Source organism: Neoarius graeffei, chromosome 26, assembly GCF_027579695.1.
Source record: "Neoarius graeffei isolate fNeoGra1 chromosome 26, fNeoGra1.pri, whole genome shotgun sequence".
Lineage (NCBI taxonomy): Eukaryota > Metazoa > Chordata > Actinopteri > Siluriformes > Ariidae > Neoarius > Neoarius graeffei.
Window position 1 is genome coordinate 37675970 of NC_083594.1, and position 12610 is coordinate 37688579.

General features: G+C 39.9%; 1 protein-coding gene across 20 annotated transcripts in view; it reads right to left on the reverse strand.

Annotated features, from left to right (window-relative positions):
• nfasca (neurofascin homolog (chicken) a) overlaps nt 1-12610 on the reverse strand; it is a 307192-nt gene that overhangs the window by 85727 nt on the left and 208855 nt on the right. For all 20 annotated transcript variants that reach the window (XR_009651631.1, XR_009651633.1, XR_009651632.1 and 17 more), the window contains 5 exons: nt 5683-5784; nt 5345-5542; nt 3110-3180; nt 2401-2623; nt 2205-2320 (listed from right to left, as the gene is read on the reverse strand). Coding sequence is in view for 17 of the 20 variants with exons in the window: in XM_060910012.1 (XP_060765995.1) it covers nt 2205-2320; nt 2401-2623; nt 3110-3180; nt 5345-5542; nt 5683-5784 (710 nt within the window). In the remaining 3 variants the exon portion in view is untranslated. The remainder of the gene's footprint in view (nt 1-2204; nt 2321-2400; nt 2624-3109; nt 3181-5344; nt 5543-5682; nt 5785-12610) is intronic.

Below are 12610 nucleotides of genomic sequence, written 5' to 3' on the forward strand. Positions count from 1 at the left end.
AAGTGAGGGTCCTCTTCTCAAGCGGTGGATGTAACTTGGGTGTCGCACAATTCCAAGTGACCAGCGCAGATTATACAACATGAAATCCAGGCGGGTATGGCAATCAAGGTATTAAAGTTTGGTCTGAGAGTATATGAGCTGCAGTGCCATTTAGTAAAGTATACAAATACGCTGCACAGCTCCAGGCTGAAAACAAAAACAGGTGGTGATACTCTATGCCAGCAGTTGTCATAAGGAGAGATGGGGGGGAAAAGCCACACAGCAACACAATGCTAACTTATACAATGCATGTTAGCCAACAAAAAACTCACTACACGACCTGCTAGAAACGGTGAAAAATGCAACCAGGTAAAGCTGCACTTTCAACAAACAAAACTGGCAACAGTGATGAAGCAAGAAAGTAGAGGTACCGTATGCTCTCAACCAGTGTTTCTCAACACTGCCATCTAGTGGGCTGCAATTTTTTTCCCCAAGTTGAAACAAATTTTTACTCCTAGTAGGGTACAATTGCTGGTTTGCATCCGACATCACATCCGCCTCATTAAGCTCCGGTTACATTACAGCTCACAGTGCTTTATTGATGAAAATGAGGCATTTTGGTGATGATGCATGGCAATATACACGTGGGCTAAAAGTTGTGGTCACACAATAGGTGAACACTTGACTATCATGCCTTTGTGCACTTGAGTCTGGTGCAGCTCGAGCAGCCACTCACGGAGCGCATTGTGCATGCTCTTGGGACCCAGTCGTTATGGGAAACACCTGATACTAATTTGCATGCAATCAGCATGCAAAGATATGGACACTGTTTTCAAAGAGGCTTTGCAAAGTATTTTCACTGTCATGTTTGTTTCTATCTATGTTTATAACGCTGTTTAAATACTCTGCTTTCGTTTGTGTTTTGTTTTTGTAAATATCACGTGTGCTAATAAACACACTTCCTGCACTTCGATCCATCTATCTTGTAGTATCCTGATCCCCAGATCAAACTCAGCCACATATAAAAAGTTGTTCGCCTCCATGCTCTTCCAGATTTTCATCTGTTTGTACATGTAGAATGATGTCTGCAGCACCAGGTAGTTTGAGATGTTGGGGAACTCAACGGATGGATAACTTGTAGGAAAAACCCTTCTTTGTTAACATGTAAGGATCTATCCCACTGAGTGGTTTCTATATCCACTTCTTTTGAGTATACTTCTTGATTTTAATAACTTGCTTGTTTGTTGTACACAAACCTGGCAATGAGTTCTTGTGTTAATAGACCAGACTCCACTTTTGGATCATTAATCCCTTTTGACTGAGAATGTCATGCATGCATGGTTTTATGTTGGCTTCTGGCACATTCATATAGTTTTAAATACAATACCTACAATTAAAAACAGTTTTTTTATTGCATTTATTTAATTCCTGGGCTCCCATTTACAACAGGGAGTAATGTTGCATTCCATTAATACACTTTACAATAGACTGTTAGATTCTAATATAATAGATGACTCAAAATAATTGGGGATCTTTTTTTTAACGGGCCCCAACTTGTTACAAGTATGAATAGGTGGGCCTCAAAGCAGAAAAGGTTGAGAACCCCTGCTCTAGACAAGAAGGTATGTTATAGACAAGCAAAATTAAACTGCCAAAGCAAGTGGAAAGGCAGAGCGAAAAGTCAACAAAACAAAAGCAAACACCGGTGAGAAGCAGCAGCCAAGTGCACACGGCATACTCTCAAATGGAAATGACAAAAAACCCTGAAGCTTTGAATGCTAGATGATGATGATGATACTAATCCACTCATTTTTAAGGACAAGGCTTTAAAATAAGAAAGTTGTATGTTAATGTTGTTATATTGTTAGATATATATTGTTTAGCTGTATCTAAATATAATAACTTTTCACTAATTGATTACTAATTTATTAGTAAAATAAATATGTAAATAAACAATATGTATGTGTCCATTAAAACATTAACAGTAAAACATAAAGAAGACATCTCCATATATCTTTAAAAGGGAAAAAAAGAGTATGTTAGCTTATTACATAATTGAACTGGATTTGCTTTCTGCTGGATATTGTATCTGTGACATCTCTAACACTGATGTGACAGATTTTAAAGTAGCAGTGCTGAACATTCTTTCTTTTTGCTCCAGTGCAATGATAGACATGGAGGCTATATCCACTTCATGAATGTCAGTAAGGAGGGTAAGAACTCACCCTGTACTCTTTAAATTCTCCATTAATGGATCTGGTCTCAACTGGGGTCCAGTGTACATTCACTTTATTGCTGTTTAACTTTGACACCCTGAGGTCTCTAGGTGCCTCTGTAGGCCCTGGCAGAAAAGTGCAAAAACTGAAGCATATGGTATTCCAAGTACATATAAGATAACATAATTAAAATGCAAGTACTTACTGTCCTCCCCTGAATAGCCAATGACAACGCTTGACTCAGGGCCTGGACCAAAGTCATTAACTGCCTGGATCTTGATCTCATAGGGGACATAAGTGTCTGTATCACCAACCACATGCTTTGTATTGGAAGTGGTGATGTTATTCCATTCCTCCTCCAAGTCCTTCCTCCTCCATGAAACCACATAACGTAGATTAGGTCCATTCCTTTGGTTATCATGTAGGGGCTGTGATCAAAAATGTTCATATTAGTTCAAAGAAAGTGTTATTGCAGTAAATAGTTAAGCCTTGTTACATATTTTATATAGGTATTATAAAAGTTAAGTGATGTACACAAAGTTTCTATTTTGCACTTGCTTCTGGTCTGTTGTTAGTTTTGTGGTATATGTATCATTGTTAGCTACTTGAACAACAAGATACTTGAATTGTATTCTGCTTCACTTGTAAATCATTTTGGAAAAAAAGCCTGTGCCAATGAAATAAAAGTACACAAAAGTACTATAAAGAGTATCCCCAAGAATGGGATTTTGTGTGTTTCTTTCCATTAACAATGTTTCTGTTGCTAATGACTAATACCTAGGAACATAAAATATACTGATTAAAAGATAACCTTTCTCCAGCTGTAATGCTATATAAACCAAATTTATTAGTATGTTTAAAGAGATGAACAGAAGATGAGGGATAAACTAGAAACAGATTACATCACGAATTACCTGCCAAGTGATCTCCATGTTGGTTTTCTTGGTACCCCACCCTTTGAGGCCACTGGGGTAAAGAAAAGGAGCTACAAAACAGAAAGCTACACATTAGCATCCTACTAACAGTTTTCAAACATAAAACTCTGTGCAATTCCTTTAAAATAATTTCTAAAAATTATTCATTATATAATCATATTTGAGATCGCATTAGAGGTCATTTCAACCCCCAAAAATCTCACCATATTTTATTTTAAGGCACACAATTTAGTAACTATTTTAAATTTGATAAATAAGATAAATCATTTTAACAACAGTGAGCAAGATCAACCTGGAATCACCATCACTCCTGGGAATTTAAGGGGTTAAAATAAATTTGTTCAAAATTATTTTAGTCCTCATCACATGACCTACATCTATTATCTGCTTGAACAATGCCCACACACCTAACCTCAATACAGTGGTGCTTGAAAGTTTGTGAACCCTTTAGAATTTTCTATATTTCTGCATAAATATGACCTAAAACATTATCAGATTTTCACACAAGTCCTAAAAGTAGATAAAAAGAACCCAGTTAAATGAGACAAAAAATATCATACATGGTCATTTATTTATTGAGGAAAATGATCCAATATTACATATCTGTGATTGGCAAAAGTATGTGAACCTCTAGGATTAGCAGTTCATTTGAAGGTGAAATTAGAGTCAGGTGTTTTCAATCAATGGGATGACAATCAGGTGTGAGTGGGCACCCTGTTTTATTTAAAGAACAGGGATCTATCAAAGTCTGATCTTCACAACACGTTTGTGGAAGTGTATCATGGCATGAACAAAGGAGATTTCTGAGGACCTCAGAAAAAACATTGTGGATTCTCATCAGGCTGGAAAAGGTTACAAAACCATCTCTAAAGAGTTTGGACTTCACCAATCCGCAGTCAGACAGATTGGGTACAAATGGAAGAAATTCAAGACCATGGTTACCCTCCCAGGAGAGGTCGACCAACAAAGATCACTCCAAGAGCAAGGCATGTAATAGCGAGGTCACAAAGGACGCCAGGGTAACTTGTACGCAACTGAAGGCCTCTCTCACATTGGCTAATGTTAATGTTCATGAGTCCACCATCAGGAGAACACTGAACAACAATGGTGTGCATGGCAGGGTTGCAAGCAGAAAGCCACTGCTCTCCAAAAAGAACATTGCTGCTCGTCTGCAGTTTGCTAAAGATCACATGTACAAGCCAGAAGGCTATTGGAAAAATGTTTTGTGGATGGATGAGACCAAAATAGAGCTTTTTGGTTTAAATGAGAAGTGTTATGTTTGGAGAAAGGAAAACACTGCATTCCAGCATAAGAACCTTATCCCATCTGTGAAACATGGTGGTGTCAGTATCATGGTTTGCTGCATCTGGGCTAGGATGGCTTGCCATCATTGATGGAACAATTAATTCTGAATTATACCAGCGAATTCTAAAGGAAAATGTCAGGACATCTGCCCATGAACTGAATCTCAAGAGAAGGTGGGTCATGCAGCAAGACAATGACCCTAAGCACACCAGCTATCAAAGAATGGTTAAAGAAGAATAAAGTTCATGTTTTGGAATGGCCAAGTCAAAGTCCTGACCTTAATCCAATCGAAATGTTGTGGAAGGACCTGAAGCGAGCAGTTCATGTGAGGAAACCCACCAACATCCCAGAGTTGAAGCTATTCTGTACGGAGGAATGGGTTAAAATTCCTCCAAGCCGGTGTGCAGGACTGATCAACAGTTACTGGAAACATTTAGTTGCAGTTATTGCTGCACAAGGGGGTCACACCAGATACTGAAAGCAAAGGTTCACATACTTTTGCCACTCACAGATATGTAATATTGGATTATTTTCCTCAATAAATAAATGACCAAGTACAATATTTTTGTCTCATTTGTTTAACTGGGTTCTCTTTATCTACTTTTAGGACTTGTGTGAAAATCTGATGATGTTTTAGGTCATATTTATGCAGAAATATAGAAAATTCTAAAGGGTTCACAAACTATCAAGCACCACTGTAGGAATATGAGGATTTTTTTGTGCATCTATAAATATTGTTGAAAATATGAAAGTCAGTCTCTTAATTATACTGTATTTGACAAAAAATATTTCTGAATAAATGTGACAATGCAGTCAGTATAGCCACTGCTAAGAGCAATGGAGCAGGAACAGGAATATTTTTCTTAGTATTCTACTGTAATATTTTCCCCTTCGCCCTCAGTCACTTACGTGCTCCACTGGTCTGGTAGCGGGATGATGGCTGGCTCGGTCGGCTCTGACCCACATTATTGATGGCAATCACTCTGAACTGGTAGTTCACAAATGGAGACAGATTCAAGTTCACAGAGTTCTGATCACCTGCGTAACTGGACATATTTTGCCATTCGCCTGGTCTCCACCGGTCCTCTTCATATTGAACAAGGAATTCTGCAAAAATGGGGCAACCCAAATTCTACAACTGTTTGCTCGTCTATAAATTCTTAGAATGTTAGATATTAAAGTAATATCTGAATATTCACATGAAATATTTCTGTATTTGTGCATGAAGAGTAATGACGGAATCATACGTGTAACAGGACTGTTGTTCTCATTGCCAGGGATCCAGGTGAGCCGGACAGAGCGTGCTGATAGATCAGAGAGCTCCAGATCCTGTGGAGGATCAGGACGATCTGGGGGAAATGCAGGACAAATGTGAGCAATAATATATTTTAGCATTCTATGTCGTCTTTCCAAAGGGTACTGTTAATAAAGTCAGCATCTGAATTATTATTACCAATTATCAGAACTTGAAATTAACAGCTATCCATCAGCAAAAAGATTAAAAAAAAAAAAGTCATCAGCAGCTGGTGGCAACTCACTAGCCACTTTTGTCTGTTTGATAACCTTGTTATATTGGTCATAAAATAAATAAATCAGTGCTATAAAAGGACATCTCCATGCACATGCACATTTTCTGGGTTATCTCAGAGAAAGATAGATTTAGAGAGACATTAAGACAAAGCTAGCTCAGAAAAATGTGCAAATATATAGCTGCTATGAAAATGCCAGGTCAAGTGATAATTGAAGAGTGTTAAATAAATAAATAAATAAATAAATTGAGGGGGGCATGAAACTATCAATGAAAGGTTGTGTGTGTGGCATCTGTATGACCCAGCTAAAAGCTAACATTTTGTCAAAATGTTCAGTGTGCTGGAAAAGTACAATAAAATTTATGATGCTCGTGTTAACCTCCATATCCATAGTTAATATATTTGCACACACTCGTATGTGCACAGTGTTGTTGCACAAAGAGTTTGCTACAGGCTCATCTCATCTCATTATCTCTAGCCGCTTTATCCTTCTACAGGGTCGCAGGCAAGCTGGAGCCTATCCCAGCTGACTACGGGCGAAAGGCGGGGTACACCCTGGACAAGTTGCCAGGTCATCACAGGGCTGACACATAGACACAGACAACCATTCACACTCACATTCACACCTACGGTCAATTTAGAGTCACCAGCTAACCTAACCTGCATGTCTTTGGACTGTGGGGGAAACCGGAGCACCCGGAGGAAACCCATGCGGACACGGGGAGAACATGCAAACTCCACACAGCAGCTGATGGGATTTGGAATACAGAATCAGGTCCATAAATATTTGGACACCAACAAAGTTATTGTTATTTTAGCTGTCTAGCACAGGATCTTGGAGTTTAAATTAAATAATCAATGCAAGCTCAAAGGGCAGGCTGTCATTAGGCTTGAATTCTCAGTCTACTGATGGCTTGCTTCACTGGAAGGGATAGCTCTTTGGATGTCACTTTGCGAGTTAACAGCAACAGACTCCAAATGCAAATGCTACACCTGAAATCAACTTTTACTTTATCCACTTACTTGCAAGTCAATTAATGAAGGAATAACACACACATGGCCGTGGAACAGCTAAGCCAACTGTCCATTTACTTTAAGTAATTGTCCAATTAATTTTTTTTAGAAAGTGGGGGACCACAAATGAAACATGCTGTGATTCCTACATCATTTACCAGCTTTGGATATAAATAGCTTCAAATTAAAGCTGGAACTCTGCAATTTTAGATAATTTTCATGATTTCATTTCAACTCCTATATACAGTGGTAGACAGCTAAAATAAAAATAATTTTGTCAGTATCCAAATATATGTACCGTATTTTCTGGACTATAAGCCGCTACTTTTTTCCTAGGTTTTGAACCATGCGGCTTATACAAAGGTGCGGCTATTCTGTGGATTTTTCTTCCACCGCTAGGGGCGCTCTAACCGGAAGTAGAATCAAAAATAAGATAGACGAAAAATCAATGCAAAGAAGAATTAGCAGATCTTTAGCAGATAGAACACGCACGACAAATTACTAACTGGTAATTATTTTCAAATCCAGCGAAGATGATTAAAGTGACTTGTGGTTTCAAACACAGGAGAAATGAAGGTAAATAAATACCGGTTATTTTCTCTTGGTTCTGTTCCGTTTTAATCAGCAAAGTTGCTGCCGTGTTAAAAGGCACTGTTTGGAAAGAATCTGTTCAGGTACATACATGTACATTTACAGTACAAAATCGTTCTGTACATGCAGTAAATATCTAATTTTTCAACATGGATATCTGCGGCTTATAGCCCGGTGCGGCTTGTATATCTTTTTTTTTAATTTTTTAAAAAAAATAGAGCGGATGCGGCTTATATACAGGTGCGCTCTATAGTCCAGAAAATACGGTACCTAACTATGTATACAATCCTGATTCCAAAAAAGTTGGGACAAAGAACAAATTGTAAATAAAAATGGAATGCAATGATGTGGAAGTTTCAAAATTCCATATTTTATTCAGAATAGAACACAGATGACATAAATGTTTAAACTGAGAAAATGTATAATTTAAAGAAAAAAATTAGGTGATTTTAAATTTTATGACAACAACACATCTCAAAAAAGTTGGGACAAGGCCATGTTTACCATTGTGAGACATCCCCTTTTCTCTTTACAACAGTCTGTAAACGTCTGGGGACTGAGGAGACAAGTTGCTCAAGTTTAGGGATAGAAATGTTAACCCATTCTTGTCTAATGTAGGATTCTAGTTGCTCAACTGTCTTAGGTCTTTTTTGTCGTATCTTCCGTTTTATGATGCGCCAAATGTTTTCTATGGGTGAAAGATCTGGACTGCAGCCTGGCCAGTTCAGTACCCGGACCCTTCTTCTACGCAGCCATGATGCTGTAATTGATGCAGTATGTGGTTTGGCATTGTCATGTTGGAAAATGCAAGGTCTTCCCTGAAAGAGACGTCGTCTGGATGGGAGCATATGTTGCTCTAGAACCTGGATATACCTTTCAGCATTGATGGTGTCCTTCCAGATGTGTAAGCTGCCCATGCCACATGCACTAATGCAACCCCATACCATCAGAGATGCAGGCTTCTGAACTGAGCGCTGATAACAACTTGGGTCGTCCTTCTCCTCTTTAGTCCGAATGACACGGCATCCCTGATTTCCATAAAGAACTTCAAATTTTGATTCGTCTGACCACAGAACAGTTTTCCACTTTGCCACAGTCCATTTGAAATGAGCCTTGGCCCAGAGAAGACGTCTGCGCTTCTGGATCATGTTTAGATACGGCTTCTTCTTTGAACTATAGAGTTTTAGCTGGCAATGGCGGATGGCACGGTGAATTGTGTTCACAGATAATGTTCTCTGGAAATATTCCTGAGCCCATTTTGTGATTTCCAATACAGAAGCATGCCTGTATGTGATCCAGTGCCGTCTAAGGGCCCGAAGATCACGGGCACCCAGTATGGTTTTCCAGCCTTGACCCTTACGCACAGAGATTCTTCCGGATTCTCTGAATCTTTTGATGATATTATGCACTGTAGATGATGATATGTTCAAACTCTTTGCAATTTTACAGTCAAACTCCTTTCTGATATTGCTCCACTATTTGTCGGCGCAGAATTAGGGGGATTGGTGATCCTCTTCCCATCTCTACTTCTGAGAGCCGCTGCCACTCCAAGATGCTCTTTTTATACCCAGTCATGTTAATGACCTATTGCCAATTGACCTAATGAGTTGCAATTTGGTCCTCCAGCTGTTCCTTTTTTGTACCTTTAACTTTTCCAGCCTCTTATTGCCCCGTCCCAACTTTTTTGAGATGTGTTGCGGTCATAAAATTTCAAATGAGCCAATATTTGGCATGAAATTTCAAAATGTCTCACTTTCGACATTTGATATGTTGTCTATGTTCTATTGTGAATACAATATCAGTTTTTGAGGTTTGTAAATTATTGCGTTACGTTTTTATTTACAATTTGTACTTTGTCCCAACTTTTTTGGAATCGGGGTTGTATACGATTTCATTTAGCAGCAGGTAACAGCTTGCTAGGTTTTAGTCCCCTTTGTATAATCATAAGTGGCCAATTCTTCACAAGTTACAGATAACACAAACAGTATAATAAGACTATAGATGCACATATTGCTGATGCTTTGTGATGATGTGCCCTGTCAAGTGCTTATTGAAAACAAATTGATGATGACAGCCATGTTTTTAGCATAGTCTAGATATAGGGTGACCAGACGTCCCGGTTTTACCGGGACAGTCCCGATTTGGGGTTGTGTGTCCCGAGTCCCGACAAAAGTCTGTCGGGACACGGATATGTCCCGGTTTTCGCCACTCGTGACGATTGCGACTGAGCAGCGTGGGAATCATTAGCGGAGAAATGTCTGCATTTACTATTTTGATGAATTGACAGGAATCGCAAACTTTCCTGGTTACTGCCCCCTGGCCCTGTGGCATGGGTGTTTATTTAGCCACATTATTCCAGACAACAGAACGTGTTGCCATGCAACAATAAAATAAACATTAACTGGCGCGAATGTTCTTTGTCTAGCAGTTAGCAGCAGTAATGCCGCAGCAATTATGCCGAAAAGAAAATGTACCTTTTCCAAAGATTTACAGGGCACCTACCCCTTCCTCCGAGAGGTGCAGAACAATGTGCACGAAGCCTACTGCACACACTAAGTATTTTGTTCTCGTACTGAGTTGGGTAGCCTATGTTGCAAATGCTGTGCGCTCCTGTGGGGGCTTTCCTTGGGCTGTCGCCCCTCTCCTCCTTTATTGCTGTTTTGTTTGAGTGTATATTCTCAAATCACTTGTCTCTTTTTTGTTTCTGTTTAACATACCATTCTGACAGTTTGGCCATATTGCTGTGTTGAACAGCTTGTTGCACCTTCCATTAAAGTGTTCACTTTTGTACACATCATCTTGCTTTATTCATTCAGTTGTGGGGAATGGTTAGTAAGGTTGATTCTGACCTAGGCTATGTTGAGGTCACATATCTACTTTTTAAGTTCATGCTATAGTGCATACAATTTTAGAGATATAGCCTACATATGCATATGCATTATTCTTGGTGTTCTCACAAACAGGTGAAATAAATCAGTTTAAATTTGGCCTATGGACATAGCCTGGCCTATTCTCAGCCATTACAAAATCTGTTGTCTGACCATAATTTAACTGATCTGTATACCACTATGCTATTAAATAACAAAATGCCTGTTTGTTTAATTTCATGTGAGATGTTGATAAATGTGAGCTTCAACAAAATGATAAGAGCACCTCTCTGAGTGTCATATTTACGTAAAAAAAAGGTGTGCGTGCACGAGCATGGTCGCGCGCAAAAGTGTCCCGGTTTCAGACTAGGGAAATCTGGTCACCCTATCTAGATATCATTGTGATTCACTTACATTCAGTTACAGATACGCAAAGAAGGGGTATTGCATGTTTTCCACCTGTAACCTTCTGCACATGTTCAGGACACCTTTGCAAAGTGATGTTTTATTGAAACAAAAGTAGCATGTGGTAATATAAAGTGTTTATCTATTCCAATTGTACAATTGGGACATATTAACTTGCATCTCTCCAACTACTTTCAAGTAGCATGTGGTAATATAAAGTGTTTATCTATTCCAATTGTACAAATGGGACATATTAACTTGCATCTCTCCAACTACTTTCATGTAAACAGTATGTTCGGAATTGCCCAAAGACAGAATTCATTCTATATATATATATATATATATATATATATATATATATATATATATATATCTCAGCTGGATAGTACAGTGGTAATGCTCACTGACTACGATGCGGGAGATCGGGGTTCGAATCCCGGTCGGGGCAAAACATCATCCAGTAAGGGTCCTTAGGCAAGACCCCTCATGATATATCAGCCTACCTCAGGAATGAGTGAAGATGTCACCTGGGTCAACAAGGTCTGCGTCAGTTGCTAGGGAACCAGGGCAAATGGACGATGGACGATGGACGAGGACAGAAAATACAGAATTGCTGGAATGCTACTATACAAGCAATCCCAGAGAGAGGGGATACATGCAGCAAATGTGGGACCATTGGATACTTCGAAACCCACAATCAAGGCTAACAAAGAAACGGCTATTAGCCCAGTGTTCCAACATCCGTAATCGAAATCTACTATCACAACTAGAGATTAATGAAATACAATGTACAGTACACAGTACAGTAATCAAGGTGGGCTCGGGACATAACAAACAGTATCCACCATGGAAGAGACGATTAGAAGCCAAGATAAAGGCAGCACGGAGAGAAGTTAGCCAGCTAGCCGAACTACAGAAAGGGAACATGGTGAATAAAGGGGCACCCAGGAAGTACAACTCACTCTCCATACCAGAGGCACTCAAAACTGCCAAACAGTAACTAACTGGCAAGGAGGGAGAGGCCAGGTTGCTGGACAGCACCAGCAACAGCAAGGAGGGAGAGGCCAGGAGAATAAACAAGCTGTTCTCCACTGAACCAGCCAAGGTGTAACCAGCCAAGGTGGCAGGGAAACAACAACCGGTCAGACCCACCAAGAGCTGAGGTGGAATACTGGAAAGACATATGGGAAAGAAAGGCACCACACAACACCGATGCCAATGGTTAGTGGACCTAAGAGCTGACCACAGCAACCTCCCAGAACAAGAACCAGTAACCATCTCAATGGCAGACGTCCAAGAAAGAGTGTCAAAGATGAAGAGCTGGACAGCACCAGGCCCCGATATGATCCATACGTACTGGCTGAAGAAGCTAACTGCACTCCATGAACGCCTAGCAGCACAGATGAACCAGCTGCTGAGGGATGGAACCCACCCAGAATGGCTAACCCAAGGCAGGACAGTCCTAATCATGAAGGACCCCCAGAAGGGACCCATCCCATCCAACTACCGGCCAATTACCTGTCTCTGCACAACATGGAAGGCCCTGTCAGGCATCATTGAGGCAAAAATGAGTAAGCATGTGGCTCAATACATGAGCGAGGCACAGAAAGGAATTGGCAGTAACACCAGAGGAGCCAAGCACCAGCTACTGGTCGATAGAACAGTCACCCGAGACTGTAAGAAGAGACAGACCAACCTGTGCACTGCCTGGATTGACTACAAGAAAGCCTACGACTCAATGCCACACACATGGATACTGGAATGTCTGG